The 15,398-nt window shown below is 59.1% G+C and overlaps 1 protein-coding gene across 4 annotated transcripts; it reads left to right on the top strand.

Moving 5' to 3' along the window:
* The first annotated feature begins 1,901 nt into the window (after positions 1-1,901).
* Positions 1,902-11,417, top strand: PTMA (prothymosin alpha). Of its 4 annotated transcripts, none has more exons than XM_080349941.1 (5): positions 1,902-2,644; positions 6,752-6,823; positions 7,517-7,613; positions 10,079-10,152; positions 10,507-11,417. In XM_080349941.1, exons 1-5 carry the CDS (start codon positions 2,447-2,449, stop codon positions 10,552-10,554), a joined length of 489 nt encoding a protein of 162 aa, XP_080206067.1. In that variant the 5' UTR covers positions 1,902-2,446; the 3' UTR covers positions 10,555-11,417. The 4 variants fall into 4 exon arrangements, with proteins under 4 accessions (XP_080206067.1, XP_080206068.1, XP_080206069.1 ...); XM_080349942.1 differs by having other exon boundaries at positions 1,906-2,644; positions 7,520-7,613; XM_080349943.1 differs by having other exon boundaries at positions 1,909-2,644; positions 7,517-7,607.
* The last annotated feature ends 3,981 nt before the right edge of the window (positions 11,418-15,398 follow it).

Below are 15,398 nucleotides of genomic sequence, written 5' to 3'. Positions count from 1 at the left end.
TCTATACATGGATTTTCAACGCAGAGTGGTTTAAAGCATTTTTTATTCCATTCTAGGCTCGTTTTTGTTTTTTTTTCCTTCTTCCTTTCTCTGTCTTCTGCGGATCCTGGTGTGTCCAGCCCTTGAGGATTCCTCATTTTCTTCCCCAAATACCCCAAGTCTTTTTTTAACTGTTTGCGAAACGTGGGAACCCCAAGCCCGAAGGAACATCTCTGGTTTGAGGAGAAGGGTTAAAGCCAAGTTATACCAGAAGTGCTTTACTTGAGGGCTGGGCTTGGGTGTGCTTTTTTTTTTGTTCTTTCCTCTTTTGGACACATTTAGACTCACCATCCGGCAGCTCCCCAGCTGGGCTGCGGCAGAGGGTGCTCCAGCCGTGCTAGTGACCTGCCCCAAACCCACAGCCGCTGACGGGTGTTTGTGGGAACAGCCGGCAGCTTCCCTTCTCTTTAGCACACCAAGCCAGAGGTGAAGCCAGCAGCGATAAGGAACCTCGAGTTCCACAGCCCCGTCAGCCCCCTGTGTGCTGGGAGAGGCTCTCGCCTCGCTCCCAGCGCCAGGGCAGAGCGGGACACCCAATGTGAGAAACTCACTGTCCCCAAAAGGCCCCTCCTGACAAAACAGCGGCTGTGAGCGGGCACAGAGCTGTGCTGAGAGCGGCTCTGATGCAAAACCAGAGTTTCATAGGCTCCCCCACGCCGTGCCGGGGGACACAGCCATCCCTGGCAAAAGGTCGGTCGGGCGGTCAGCAGCCCCCACGAGGTCGTGGCCACCATGGTGCTTCCCGCTCCTGCCACTGGCCCCCCATCGTCACCTCCGCGCTGCTCCTGCGAGGGGCAGGATGCCACGGCTGAGGACAAAAGTCCTCCGTGGCGCAACCAGCCTGTTTGTGTTTTGGAGGAGGAACATTGTATCCTGTGGCCTCAGTGTCCAGTCAGCGGGCGTGTGCGGGGCGGCCGGCGCCATGACGCCTCGTGCTGTGATGCCTGGTGCCAGGCGGCCTGAAAGCTGCCGTGGCTTCTCCGCAGCTTTCCTGAAGCTACGGGGAGGAGCCCGGGGGGCAGCCCGGCTCTCAGTGCCCAGGAGAAGCCCACCAGCTGCCCGCGGCAGCCCCCACGGGAGCCGTGCCCCTGCGGGGTGCCCGGTACCTCCGGCCAGGTGGCCCCGGCTCCGCTCCAGCACGCCGCCTCACTCCCGCTCCGGGTTTTCAAAACTACTCTAACTTCAACAGGCAGGCGCTTCAGCCAATAAAAAGCCGCAAAGCGTCAGCACAGCGTTCGCTCAGCGCTGGCGGCCAATCCTCATCGCCCGTTCCCTATATCCCGCCCTCCGAGGGCATGCTCTGCCGAATATCGCCTCGGCCTGGCGGCCATATTGAGTGTGGCAACAGGCGCGTCTCCGTCTGGGGGGGCTTTTCCTCACCCCCTCGCCCCTTCTTTTGCGCCGTCCGCACCGGGAAGCGCTGAAGCGCGGCGCTGCCTCACCCGCGGGGCCGTTGCGGGCTGCGGAGCAGCTCCCGGAGTGTAGCAAAACCGTGTGGTTGCCTCACGAAGCGCTCTCGGCGCCATCTTGAGTGTGGCACAGTCCCCTCACTCTCCGTGCCGGTGCCCCGTTACCCCGCGGCGGCAGGAGGGCCGGGGGGGTCCCCGGTACCCGCGGGCGGAGGGGTTCCGCGGCCCGGTGTAGCGGTGGGGCTGCTGCATGTGCGTGTCAACCCCTGAACTCGGCAAGGTGTGCGTGTGCGGGCAGACACTCGGCCTGGCTGTTGTTTTTGTTGTGTGTTTTTTTTGTTGTTTTTAAATTGTCAAATAAGCAAACGGGTGGGAAACCCGCATTTCAGCGCGGCCGCCCCCCCGGCCGCCCCTCCCCCGCTCCCCCGGGGGCGGCGGTTGTTGTTGTTGTGGCACAAGTTTCCGCGACGCCGAGAACACGGCGCAGGTCGGGGGTGGAGGACGGGAAAAGGACCCCGGCGGCCACGGGGGGACGGGGCTCCCCCGCACCCCCCCACTGCTCCGGTACTACCGGGCGGGCGCCGCTCCCCGGACGGGCGTGCAGCGCCGGTTCTCCCGCATTACTATTATTATTTTTAACTCTTATTATCTTTCCTCCCCTCCGCGGGCGGGCGCGCACGCCTCCCGCCCCTCCGCAGGCATGCGGGCTGGCTGCGGCGGGGAACGGGAGGGGGAGAAGCGCCGGGCTCCTACCCCCCTGCCCGCCGCCTCACACGGCGGGGCGGGGCGGAGGCGGCGGGGGCGGAGGCAGCGCGGGGAGAGGGGCGGGCAGAGGGCGGGGGCTCCGCCGCCCACCGCCCCGCGCCTCGCCCACGCTGAGACCGGGCCCGAACTCATCGCCGCAGTGTCGGCGGCGCCGGCTCCTGCCGCTTTAAGCGGCCGTGCCCATTGTTTGCGCCGCGGCCAATGGGCGCCGGCGGCCGCGGCGCGCGCGGCCAATGGGCGCGGCGCGGGGCAGCGCGCGCGCCGCCCCCGGCTCTATAAGAGGGCCCGTGGCGCCGCGTGAGTCCCCACTGGCTCGCGCAAAGCCATTTTGCCATTGTTCTGCCCGCGCCGCCGCCCGCGCCGCCACAGCCCCGCACGCCCCCGCCATGTCCGACACGGCCGTGGACACCAGCGCCGAGATCTCCACCAAGGTGAGCCGCCGCCCCGCGCGTCGCCCCCCGCTCGCCGCTGCTTTTTTTTTTTCCCCTGTATTTTTTTCCTAAGCTTTTTTTTTTTCGATTTTTTTTAACCTTTTTCCCTTTTTATTTTTTTTCACCCCATTCGCTTTCCCGCTTGTCTTGCCCCCGCCTTCCCCCCTCCCCCCCCTCGCCCCCCGCGTTGAAGTTGGCGGTGGGGCTCGGTGCGGAGCCGCCGCCACCGCGCTCGCTGTGCGGAGCAGCCTGCGCCGTTTCTTTGTCTACAGCGTGCGGGAAACGTGCTCGCCGCCCTCGCCGGTGCTGCGAGTCTCGCCGCGCTGGGCTCCGCGGCCCGCTGCCTCCCGGGGACCCCAGCGGCTGCGGGGCCGTCCCGCCGCGGAGGGGCTCGGTGTGTGTAGAGCTCGGTTTGCGCCCCGGCCTCCGTCTCCGTTGGGGGGATGGATGGCGGCGGCGGGCAGCGTTCGCCTCATTCAGTCCGCTGCGGGAGCTTGACAGCCCCGTCAAACTTGGATCGCGCTCGGCGCCGTCGGTGCAGGGGGGGGGGAGCGCTCCGAAACGTGCACAGGAGGGTTGGGGGGGCGGAGGGTAAGTGACTGTTGTGGAGTTGCTCCCTATAAGCCGAGGGGGTTGTGGATGCTATTTCGGAGTTGCACCTGGTTGATGCGAGGTGAAGGGGGGGCAATTGCTGTGTCGGTGTTACCCCCGGAGATGGGGGGGGGGCAGTTACTATTTCGGAACTGCCCCGGATGGGGGGGGGGTGCTATTTCGAAGTCGCCCCCGGAGGCGATGCGGTGGGGGCAGAGGGCTTTGCCGGTGCTGCCCCCGGAGGCGGGGGAGGGGAGCAGTTGCTATTTTCGGAGTTGCCCCAGCAGTAGATCCCGCGGTGGAACTGCCCCGGGTGCGCTTGGGCAGCGGGGCTGGGGGCTTCGGGTCGAGCTCCTTGCAGCGGGAGAACTTTGCGAGTCGGTGATGGGAAGCGCCGGTACCGGTCGGGAGGGACTCTCCCGGGAGTCCCCGCTGCGGCTCCCGGCGCCCGCCTTTGTCTGCGAGCGGCGGCGGAGCGTCCCCCGGGGGCGCCGGGCACCCGGGCGGGCTGCGCTCCCGACCGGGCCGCGGCGGCGGTGCGCCCTGTCGAGCCCGGGGCCACGGCCGGGTCCTCTCGCCGCTGCCGGGAAAGTTGCGGGAGGAGACTCGATTCGACCTGGGTGGGTGAGTGGGTTGAGGGCGGCCGTGCCCGGGGGCCTCATCACCCTGCTCCTCGGCCGGCACCGGGTCGTGCCGCTGCCGGGGGAAGCGGGGCTGGAGGTGGGGGGAAAATTCCGAACAAGGAGGAGGGTTTACGAAAAACAACCAACAATACGCTGTTTCGGGCAGATTTCGATTTCACTTCTGTTTCCCGCTCCCACAGCCGTACCCCCCCCCCCCCCCCCCGCCCTTCCTCCGCTCCGGGGCCGCGGAGCCGTCCCCGCTGCCTCCGGTTCTCTCGGAGCTGGGGAGCGACGAAGCGGGTCGATCCCCATCCCTCCCCGGGGGAACGGGGCCAAGTTTGCCGTTAACCTTCCCCTGCCCTTTAGAGCGGTGGAAAGGGGGGCCTCGTCCCCGGCTCGCCCTCCCGGGGCGTCGGGGATCCGTGCTGCGGGGCGGGCGGAGGCGCGCACGGCCGCAAGGTGACCCTCCCCACACACACATACCCCCGGTGGCGGGGGCAAAGCGCGGAGGCACCGGGGCCGTTCGCCCTCGTCCCGCCTTGCCGTCCGGCGCGCTCTCGGGAGGCGGGGAAAGGGCGGTGGGGATCCCGCCCCGCCCGGGCGGTGGCTCCGCTCCGAGCACCGCCCCCGGCTGCGCCGCCGTGCCGCGGGGCGCCAACCACGTGCGGCCCTGCCCGCGCCGCCCCCTGGGAGCCGGAGTCCTCCGCGCCGCCCCGGCCGGGACTACACTTCCCGGCAGCCCGCGGGGCGCCGGGCCGGCGCGCTGGCGAGCGGCCAATCAGAGAGGCGCGGAGAGTGGCGCGCGGTTTGAACGGCGGCCGCGCGCGTGGCGGCGCGGGGGCGCCCCCTGCCGGCGGGACGCGGCTCCTCCGCGCACACGGGTGGACGCGGCTCCGGGGCGGGGGGCACCAGGCACCGGGATCCTGCCTCTTTCCCGCCGAGATCCTGCCCTCTCCCCCCCCGGGAGCCTCGGCTGAGCGCCGGGAGCAGAGCGGGAGCGAAGGTAGAGCTCCCTGGGCAGCTGGCGTATGACTAAACACTATCGCTATTTTATGGACAAACAGCCTTGCCACACCTATAATTAGAGGTTCTGTCAAAGCTTTGGAGCTAAAGCAGTCCTGCCGCACGGACTCCTGCTCTGGAGGCTGCTGCGCACATCTGTTTGTATTGGACTGGGCCTGGGGAAAGAGAAGCTGTGGTCCTCCCTGCAACCCTGTTGCGAGCACAAACTTCATGACCTGGCATCCTGATGGTCGTTAAACTGAGAGTGTCTTTGGTACAGGAAAGGTCAGGGCTGGCGATCTGTCCAGCTAAAATCCCCGAGAATGAGTTGTTCCTTCAGCGGGAGAATTGCTTACGTTTTGTGAACAGCTCTCTTTGAAAAGAACCATTGGGCACAGTGAGCCGTGGAAACTCTGACTGCCCGATTCGCTCTGTGTTTAACTTAGGAAATGCTTTGTCGCCCTCATGCCTGATCTGAGGCAGTGGCTGCCGCACGGAGCAGCGCAGCGGTGCCTGAGGGGTTAAATGGTTGTGATCGGCCTCTGGGGAACAGGGGACCAGGAGCTGCCGATGGTGTGGAACTGGCGGAACTGGGCAGTGTGGGGGAGATGGCCTGAGATTCATGTGTGAGCACTGAAACAGGAGGGAGCTCGTGTTTTTGTTTCACCCCAAACTCCCAGGATGCTGGTTTGATTGGATGAGGTTCGATCAACAGGTGTAGCCTCCCCAGAGCTCACTTCCAAATTAAGTCCTTCCTCGGTGTGCTGGTAAGCTGGGTTTAAATAACCCAGTGGTCTAAAACCTCTGCGCCATCTCACCTAAGTGCAGCCTGTGGGCTGTTGGAAATCCTCCCAAAGCAGGGCTGTGCTCTCGCCACGGTTCCCACGAGGAAGTGACAGTGGTGACAGTAGCTCGGTGGGAGTGAAAGTGCCCGCGGGGAGGGGGCAGAGCAGCGAAGGAGGAGGAGGAGGAAGCTGCCACGACTTTTAAACAGCTCACGGTTGCCGCTGAAGCCGCTGGCCCCGGGGAAGGGCCTCTCTGCTTTCCTTGGCTGCGGAAACGCTCCTTGTGCTGAAGGATCTCGCTCCAGCTGATGGAGGAACAGAAGGGGAGGAGGATGCGAGCGGAGATGCCAGTGTTAAATCCAAGCTCTCTTTATGCGGGAACATAAAGTTGGATCCTCTCAGCCTGTTTGCCGAGTGACTTGGCATGACATTTTGACAGTGATCAATAGCAAAAGCACACAATCTCCTGCTCTCCTTGCGGTGGAGATTTAAACTGAAGTAGCCAGGAGCAGTGTAAAAATAGACTTTTTAAAAAATTCCCCCCCTCCATCCTGTTACACTTAAAGCCACGGGCCGGATCCTGGAGTCTCCTCCCTGCTGCTGCGAGAAACACCAGGCGTGTGTTCTTTGCTGTATGATTTTCCGCGGGCAGGGCAGACACCGCTGTCTCTGCTGACGGGCGCTGGAGTTTGTTCCTATTGCGGACATGGGGGTGGCGGAGCCCGAGCCTTGGCCGGGGCTGCCGGCTCTGCTCTCCGTGGCGTTGCAGGAGCTTGCGTGGACTGTGCTAAGATGGGCAATCGGCCAGCGCTGCTGCTGTTGAGCATACACAGGCGGCCAGGGCTGTGTGTTTGGGAGCTCCGAGGTGAAACAGAGCGGTCTCTTTTGTAGACAGCCGCTCTCCCCGCGAGGCTGATTTGGATTGAGGTTCGTTCGCCCCCGTGCTCTCCCGTTCCCAAGGAGGAGCCCAAACGTGGCGACCAAATCGATGTAGAGAAACCAGCTCCTGTGCTCTCTCAGACTGTGTTTTTCACGCTTAATCTGCAGCTTTTCTGACCCAGGCACCTGGAATTGGAGTGACTTCTCTGCTTTTCTGCTCCTTCCAGGATCTAAAAGAGAAGAAGGAAGTTGTTGAAGAAACAGAAAATGGCAGAGATGCACCAGCCAACGGCAACGCTGTGAGTATGGCTGAGATCTGCAGGGGGAGGCAGAGCCGCCTTATTTTCCTCCCCTTTCTTGCTTTTGCGGTGGTCTTGTCCCCAGCCCTGCCGGAGAGGGGACCCCTCCAAATGGCAGCACTGTGCTGTGCAGGGCCCTCCTGCCTTTGGGGCTTCAAGTCCAACAGACGTTCCGAGCCTGCGGGCAGTTGATTTGTGTGCAGAAGGGAAAGCTGGGCTCGAATCCTGTCCCTGAAAGCCGTGTGAGGCTGTGTCCAGTGCTGCCGGCTTCCTAGGTGCTGGAAAAGGAGAGGAAGAAAGAAAAAAGGAAACAACAAAAATAAAACCCCAAACCCTACGGTTACAGTGTTACAATCAGTTGAGCAGGGGAAACACATTGTGTACAAGTAAACCCGGTTGGTTTCCTATTTTTAACACTCCGGGGGAAATTCACTCTGCTGCATTTCTGTGTGTCACAAGAGCCTTTGCAGTCTTTGTCTTGGCATCAAAGCTGCGGCTCCGAGTTACTCTGGACTCGATCCTTCGTGCTGCCCGTGTCATGCGGAGGTGGGCGGGATGTGGGACGCGGGTCCGGGGCTCCGGGGGGCTGGTGCTTTGGGCAGGAAAGGTGGGGACGCACGCTTCTGCTGAGCAGCTCTTCCCCCTTCTCCCTTCCCTGGTGCATTTTTTTAAGTGATGTTTTGTCTTGCCAAGGAGAACGATGAAAATGGAGAGCAGGAGGCTGACAACGAAGTAGATGAAGAGGAAGAGGAAGGTGGCGAGGAAGAGGACGAGGAGGAAGAGGGTGATGGTAACTTTCTTTGTTCCCCCCACCCCTGCCCTGGGCAGCGGGTGCCCCAGAGCACCTGCCTCTTGCCACTGCATCGGGGAGCTCTTGCCAGCCGGGCTCAGTCCCTCCTTGCTCGCCAGTGCTACCAACACGGGGAGTGAAGTCAGCTTTGAATCCATTCCAGCAGGCTGAGGGCAGATTCCTTCCGTCCTCCCTCCTCTGGCCAGACGGCACCGTACGGCCGCGCTGAATAAGCGCATTAGCCCTTCTGTGCGAGTCGTAAAACCTGCCCTTGACTCTTGCGATCGCAACTGCTGCTGCAGATGTGAGTTCTGGTCGGTGGGACGGGGACAGCCCTGGACAGCCGTGCCTTGGCACGAGGGATAGGTCACCACCCTTGTTCATGGAGCAGCGCGCGGGGGCTGATCCCCGCTCCCAGCCCTTCTGTGGGCCGGGTGCCATGTGCAGTGGCCAGGGGAACCTGCAGCGCTTCCCCGCTCCTCCAGCGGGAGCAGGCGGACTTGCTTTAATCCCGGCCTGTCCGCGGTGTCCTGCGTCTCCCTGCCCTCCTCTGCTCCTGACCCGGCCCAGCCTGGAGGTGGGTTTTGGCAGCAGTGACCAGAAATCCAGCAGTGACTCGCCGAATCACTTCTCACCCTCCCCACTATTATTTTTTTGCTTCCTCCCCAAGATCTACTTGGATGAATAACATTGTTTATTTTTATCACTCGTTAAGGCTGGCAGAAAACCATTCTTGTTATGCTGAGATGAACTTGAGGCGCTTGATTAGCTGTTACTAGGTTAATCCCCTGTGAATTTTTGGTTTATGTGCTGACCTACTAACCTGTGGGTTAGTTTTGGGAGATGGCGACAGGGCTTGAAATGTACCAAGCGTTAGGCCAGTGCCAATTTGGATGGCGTAAGCAGGTAAAGCTGCCTCCTTTGGGGTCGCACTCCGCTCTCAGCAGCGTGCTGTGTGTGCCTTTGGTGTCAACTGGCTCACTGGGGGAAGGCTGGGAATTGTGACCCTGTTCTTACTCATGATTTTAACCCCTGGGGACAGGGCACAGTGTGGTTATGTGCTGTCCTGAGCTCATCTACCTCCAACCCTGCTTCGGGGTGGAAAAGCGAGGAACACTCGCCTGTCCCTGCTCACCTCGGGCAGGAGGGGGATGCAGCAGGTGTGTGTGTGGAGTGGAAGTGTTGCTTGGATACTGCTGTGACAAGCCCGTGGAGCTTCGGTCCCGCAGCGCCAGCCCTGCTCTCGCAGCCCACTGAGCGCGGGCACGGTTTGGCGGGCGGTGCTGGAGGTGTGAACACCTTGCTGGGATGGCGCACGGGCTCTGTCTGTGCCCGCTGCCCTTGGGTGATCCCTGCACGAGAGCTGCACCTGAGCTGCTCAACGCTGCGGGAAAGAGATTTAAAGGCAGCGAGTGCAGCTTGCATCAGCTTTTTTTTCCCCAACCCTCGAGGCCAAACTTCATCCTGGAGTTTGACAGCAGAGGGGAGCTTGAGCGTGTATTTTTCTCACCCTTCTCCCCATCCCATCTCGTTATTTGCTTTGCTTAAAGCAGCTCAAAGAACTAAAAATGCTCCCAATCAGCTTGTCGCTGTCACCTGACCCGCCGGCCGGCCTGGCGTGCGTGGTGGCTGCCGGCGTGTTGATCCATCGCCGGGAGCTAATCTTGGCCCTTCCCGCTGCAGGGGCCGCGCTCTGGCTGAGCACACGCCGGGAAGGGAGGATGGGCTGACCTTAATCCCCCCGGCTGTCTATACGTGTGGCTCGTGGCGGTGCTTTAAAGCCAGCTTACAGGCCTTAGCGCTCTAAGTTTTAGTAGGGTCTCCTGTTACGCAAGAGGTTTGTCTGGGCAGCCGAGAGCTTGTTCCTCCTCCAGGGCCTCCGGTCTTGCCTCTGACCCCCCAAAACTGGCCGGCTGTGGTAGACTTGGTCGTTCTGATCCACTGGCCTACTTGAGCTCGAAGTGGGTCAAAGCCCAGAGCTCTGCTCATCCTCTCTGACTGCAAGATAACTTGGTAGCATTTGTTTGCTGTTCTGATAATTAGAAAGTGTTCTGGCTCAGAACTAATGCGTTCTGGCTCTCTTAACTCATTAAAGATGGACTAATAGCTGCGAAGGGAAGCAGAAGTAATCTGGAGCAGTTAGGCAGAGCAGCTACTAGGTAGTTTTTTTCCTTTATTTTTAAATTTTTCCTGTGATTTCAGCATTCATGCTAGGTGCTGCTTTCGCTGTCTTGTTGCCTGTGGTATAAATGCAGCGTGATCCAGGCTCAGAGCTGCAAATCCTTGTTTCCCCTTTGGGTCACGTCGGTTGGGAGGTGCCCCAAAAGCAGCCCCTGTTTCTTCAGGCACTCACTGTTCTGCAATGGGGCACTGGGCATCACCATGGGGGGTGCTGAGCCAGGGTTAAACCCAGAGGTGCTGGACCCCTGCGAGAGGATCTGATGGTCCTGTCCTTCTCCATGCAGGTGAGGAAGAAGACGGCGATGAAGATGATGAAGCCGAGGGAGCCACAGGCAAACGGGCAGCTGAGGATGACGAGGTAGGGAAGACCGGCCAGCCCCTCACAGCCACCCTGGAGGGTTTGGGGGGTGTCGGTGGGGCTGGGCTGGCTTGGAGCTGGGACGCTGTATCCATGCGCTCCCTGTGCCTCTCCGGGGACACGTCCCGGTTCCGTTTACACGTTGGCCTCGTTAGTGGGGTGTTTGCTCTGGCTATGGGGAGCCCTGGGGTGCTCATGTGGGGGAGCTCCCCAAGCTGGCTGCGAGAGACCATCTTGCATGGGGGAGAAACACTCGTGTTGGGACCCAGAACCCTCTCTCCTGCCTTGATGCGGCTCTCAGCAGCCCCCCCATTCCCCATCCCCTCTCCTAACGCCTTTGCTTTCGCCCCCCAGGATGACGACGTCGATCCCAAGAAGCAGAAAACCGATGAAGATGACTAGGCAGCAAATTATTATTATTATTGTTTGTTTTTTGTTTGGTTTTTTTTTTTTAAATAAGGAGGAAAACAACAAAAAAGGCCAGCGCGTCCTCTTCACCCTTGGGAGCCCCCTTCCCTCCCAGTGCAACCCCCTCCCCACACACACCCCCCTTCCTCTTCCTCCCCCCTCCGCCGTGGTCATCCTCACCAAGTAGAGTGAACCCGTCCCTGGCCCCCCCGGCGCGGCGCTGCCACTCAACCAACATACGAAACGATTCGCCCGTTAGCAGGGAGAGAAAACCCCCCTTTCCCCACACACCCCCTCCCCCCCCAAGCACCAAAACTTCAAGGCCCTGCTTTCTTTCTTAAAAGTACTTTAAAGGAGAATTTGTTTGTATTTTTTATTTACATTTTATATTTTTGTACATATTGTTAGGAGGTCCGCCATTTTTAAGTGATCTCGGATTGACCAAAAGGGGGGCTTTGAAGTGTATATCTCTCTTGTTACCTATCTCTGACTTTACTTGTGGTGTGACCAGGCCCAAACCATTATCTCAAAGGAGAATAAAACAAAACCTTGTAAAAAAAAAAATTAAAAAAAAAAAGACAAAAATGCAAAAAAAAAAAAAATTTACAATCTTATTCTGAGCATTCCAGTAACTTTTTTTTGTGTATGTACTTTAGCTGTACCATAGATCGTGGTTTGTATGAGGTGGCAAGGCCAAAGATAAAAAGGTTTTCTTTTTTTTTTTTGTTGTTTTTTTTCTGTCTATGAAGTTGCTGTTTATTTTTTTTCTCTTTTTTTTTTGGCCTGTTTGATGTATGTGTGAAACAATGTTGTCCAACAATAAACCGGAATTTTATTTTGCTGAGTTGTCCTAACAAGGCTGCCTCCCAACTGCTGCTTTTTGGTTTAGTTTTTCATTTGTTTTGGTTTATTTTTAGTTTTATTTCATTATTTGTTTATTTCTCCACTTCTTTACCTTCTTTCTTTTGTTTTTGCTTTGGGCTTGGGCTGCGAAGAGAGTTGGACAGAGGGTAGAAGGGGGTGCGGGGTGTTGATGGGGGTGCCTGGGGGATGTGTCTGCAGTGTGTGGCTGTGATGTCCCCTGTTGGAGGGACATTTCTCAGGGCTGTCCTTGGGGGAGAAGAGACCCTCAGGATCATTGAGTCCAACCATAACCTAACTACCACTAACCCATGTCCCTAAGAACATATCACTGTGCCCACACTGCACTGTCCTGCTGTTTTTTGGGGGGATATTGGTGGGGATGAGTTAGACTGGGAAACCATACAGGCTAAATGGATGTGAGGTGGGATACAGGGCGCTCAGCAATCCTGTCCGTCTAGGATCAGGCTTAGGGGTTCCATTTGGATGATGTGGGGATGAGGAACCAAACCCCACAATCATTGCGCTGTCTGCTGCTGGTGGGTGACCCTCTGGTTTTGGGGTGGTGGGTGCTGAGGCCACACAGTCCTTCTCCTTTGGCTTGTTCACACCTGTGTGCTTTGACAGTGCCCAGCAGGGGTTGAACTCAGCCAGAACTGCTCCCTGGGGGATGCTCCAGCCCCCCAGCAATTCCCGGGGTGCCAACTCATGGAGGTTTGGTGGTGGGACCCTGGGGTTTGTTTGTCTGCTTTAACTAAACCATAATGCTGTAACTTAACCCAAACCTCTGCTGCTTTGCTCTTAACCTTCCTCCGACTAATTTTTCCTCCCTCCTCTAGGGCATTGGAGCCCGGAATAGCTCAGCCTGCTTTGCCAGGTGTGCGGAGACCGTTTGCAGGAACCCGCCTTGTCTCTGCCTCCCAATTCCTTGTCCTGGCTCAGGCGGGTCCTGTTTCGCTGTCCTGGGCTGTGCTGGAGTCAAAGCCTCACCGTGGGGTCTCATTTCCTCCTCAAGCTGCAATCCCAGTGGTTAATGTTGAGATGCTGCAGGAGTGATCTCTATTTTACGTTGTTTTAAAATAAAAGAGGAACCAATGTGCATTTAATGCACTGGCTGTGAGGGTCACAGCTCCTGATCCCCCTGGAGCAGCCAGGTCACTTACTCTGTATTTACACCGGCGACAAATAAGCTCAAAATCTGGTTCCTTGTCCTTAATTATCCAACTAATCACAGTGTTGGGTGATAGCTTATCAGATTTACCGCCTTGCTTCGCGGGCCGTATCCAGCCCTGCCTCTCGCCTGCCTGGGTGCTGGTGGCAGGGCTGGAGGCCAGCACCAGGTTTGATAAGCAGGTGCTCTGATGTCCCCGATGGGATGTGACAACACGGGAGTGGCAGACCGCGCGGCTGTCACCGGGTGTCACCGTGTGTCACCGCGCAGCTGGGTGCTGCTTTGTTGTGCTGTGCCCGTGTCCCCGTGCATCTGATGGTGTGATGGACCATGTGCGGTTCGATCTGCTGCTCGTGGATTTGCGAGGCAAATTATTCAAATAAGCTTCTGCAGCTGAGGAGCTGGGGGGAGCAGGCTCTGCCTGTCACCCAGATGTGGGGACCCTGCATTCACATCTGGGGAGATTTTGGGGAAGCAGTGGCCTCACTGCCTGCCAATACAGAGCAGGACCTGTCCTGCAGCCCCCCAAAACCTGTGAGTCTTGGGTAGTAGGGTTGTCTTGGGTTTGGGGTGTGGGAGATGCACAGAGCACTCAGGGGGTGAGGAGAGGGCAAGGTTGAGTGACCCCCAAACCTACAGCTGCTGAGGTCCCATGGCCACTGGTGATGGAGAGGCCAACCCCACTGTGCAGGGCAGCCCCGGTGTTTCTGCACTGCACCCCGTCTTGGCTGGGTCCTGGGGGTCTGGCAGCCCCCCCAACACCCCGTGACCCCTGGTTGTGCTCCCACATTTTGGGTGCAGAGGGGACAGATGTCGCCCCTGGTGCGGAGCAGGGAGGGGACGGCTGAGACTGGGCACAGCTCAGTGCATGGGCCACCGCAGGGAGCCCCTCCAAGTCTGACCACAGCCAATCCCCGCACAGCAGGACAGCCTGCCAGCCAATTCCACACTGCCACCTGTCCCTCCCTGCCACTCCCACCTCATGCTGCCTCCACCAATCACAATCAAGCAATGCCCAAGCCTGACCAATCTCAGTCTGCCACCTGTGCTTACCCCCAGCCAACCACGTGCTGCCACCTGTCTCAGCCTTCACAGCAGCTGCCCACCAATCACAGGGTGAGGGAGGCTGTGCTCAGCCAATCCAGAGCTGCCACCTCTCAGCTATCCCAGCCAATCAGAGGCAGCCACACCCCGCTGAGGGGTATAAAGGCCCCTCGGTGCTGGGTTTCTCGCTGTGATTTGAGGTTGTCTTGGGGGGGGCGGTGGTTGTTGGAAGTTTCTCTTGCTTGTCTGGTTCTGGAAGGTGTGAAGGCTTGAAGGTGGCTTTTCATGTCATTTGGTGCTCAATGCCATGTGAGGCCTTCTGGGTGCAGCCAAAATGCTGCAGGGATTGCTCAGCTGGATGTTGTGTTTGGATGAGGACCAGGAGCAGCAGGTCCCCCTCAGCAGGAGAGGGCTTGGGGAGGCTTGTGCCACCTGAAGGCACCTCCAAGGATCTTAGAAATGGTCTCCCTGGTGAGCTGGGCTTGTGCCAACAGCTGCCTGCTGGGACCTGGGGGGTCCCACCTGCCTCTGGTGTGCAGAAGATGATCTCCAGCACTGCGTGGTGAGCAGAGCCAGGCTGGTGCACAGCACTGGAGGTGAAGAGGATGTGGCCCCTGTGTGCTTCCAGGCGTGGTGTCGTGATCCTGGGTCCCTCACCTGGAGCTTCACAGGTCACACGTTCAGCTGCAGTGTGCGGAGCGGAGGTGCTGCTTGTTCTGTTCCTCCTCTGCAGGTGTGACCTGTCTGTCACAGGTGATTTGAACCCTCATTGGAGTGCTGGTCACATTGGTCCTGGACACCATGGAGGCGAGTGGCTGAAGCTGTTCTGGGCTGTGCTGGCTCACTGCTGAAGATAGCCCAGGAACCTCCCAAATGTAGCCATCAGTAGAGCTACTGGGTGCCTTGTACAAGTCTGGAAGGACTCAAGCCTTGCTGATGTGAAGAGGTGACCCCTTCAACCAAGGGCAACCCTTCCCAAGGCCTCTGATGTGGCTGGACCTTAGCTGGAGCGACGATGTCCTGCGAGCGGCTGAACAACGAGCTGAATTGAGAGCAGCTTCCATATGGTCGTCTTGAAATGTGGTGCCCTGTGGAGCTGTGCTACCAAAGGTCACAAACCAGTATAACCAGTGGGGGTGAGCCTGTGCCCTGTGGGCAACTGGGCCAGGTTTGGACCAGCAGACCCACCTCCAGTCCTGACCTCTTGCCTGTGGTAGGTTAGGACCTGTTCCATCAGCTCGAGCTTGTCCTGCACCAGCCGTAGCTTTTAGTTATCCTCCTCCAAAGGTATTCTTGTTGCGTCTTGACAACCTTCATGAAATTTGGAGCACCTTGAAGGCTTGGTGGAGAACCTGCCTGTGGGGAATGCAGGACTTGGACTCCACACTAGACACAGGCTAGGGGTAACATTGCAGTTTGTGTCTGGGCAAATAATTGGCATCTGCTTAAGCGATTGAGTGAAACTGCCTGCCAGGCATGGCTCCTCAAGATCACAAACGCAGAAGTGCTTCTGGGGCATTGCTGCTGAAAATAGACATGAAGAGCTGTTCCTCTGGCAGAACAATCGCCACCCAGCTCGGTGTGAGGTGTCCCAGGGGAGCAGACCCCTCGGGAGCGGGCTGGGGATGCCTGGGGCCCTTGGCCAGCCTTGGTTGATCCCATGGAGCAAAGATGCATCTCCGAAGTGGCGAAGGGACGTTTGTGCTTCCCCTGGGAGCTGGCTGATGTGGGCAGGAAAGCCCGGCCCACGCTGAGGAGCAGA

This window comes from Nesoenas mayeri (assembly GCF_963082525.1).
Source record: "Nesoenas mayeri genome assembly, chromosome: 9".
Lineage (NCBI taxonomy): Eukaryota > Metazoa > Chordata > Aves > Columbiformes > Columbidae > Nesoenas > Nesoenas mayeri.
Note: the sequence above shows the minus strand (reverse complement) of the source record. Positions and strands in the feature narration are given on the sequence as shown.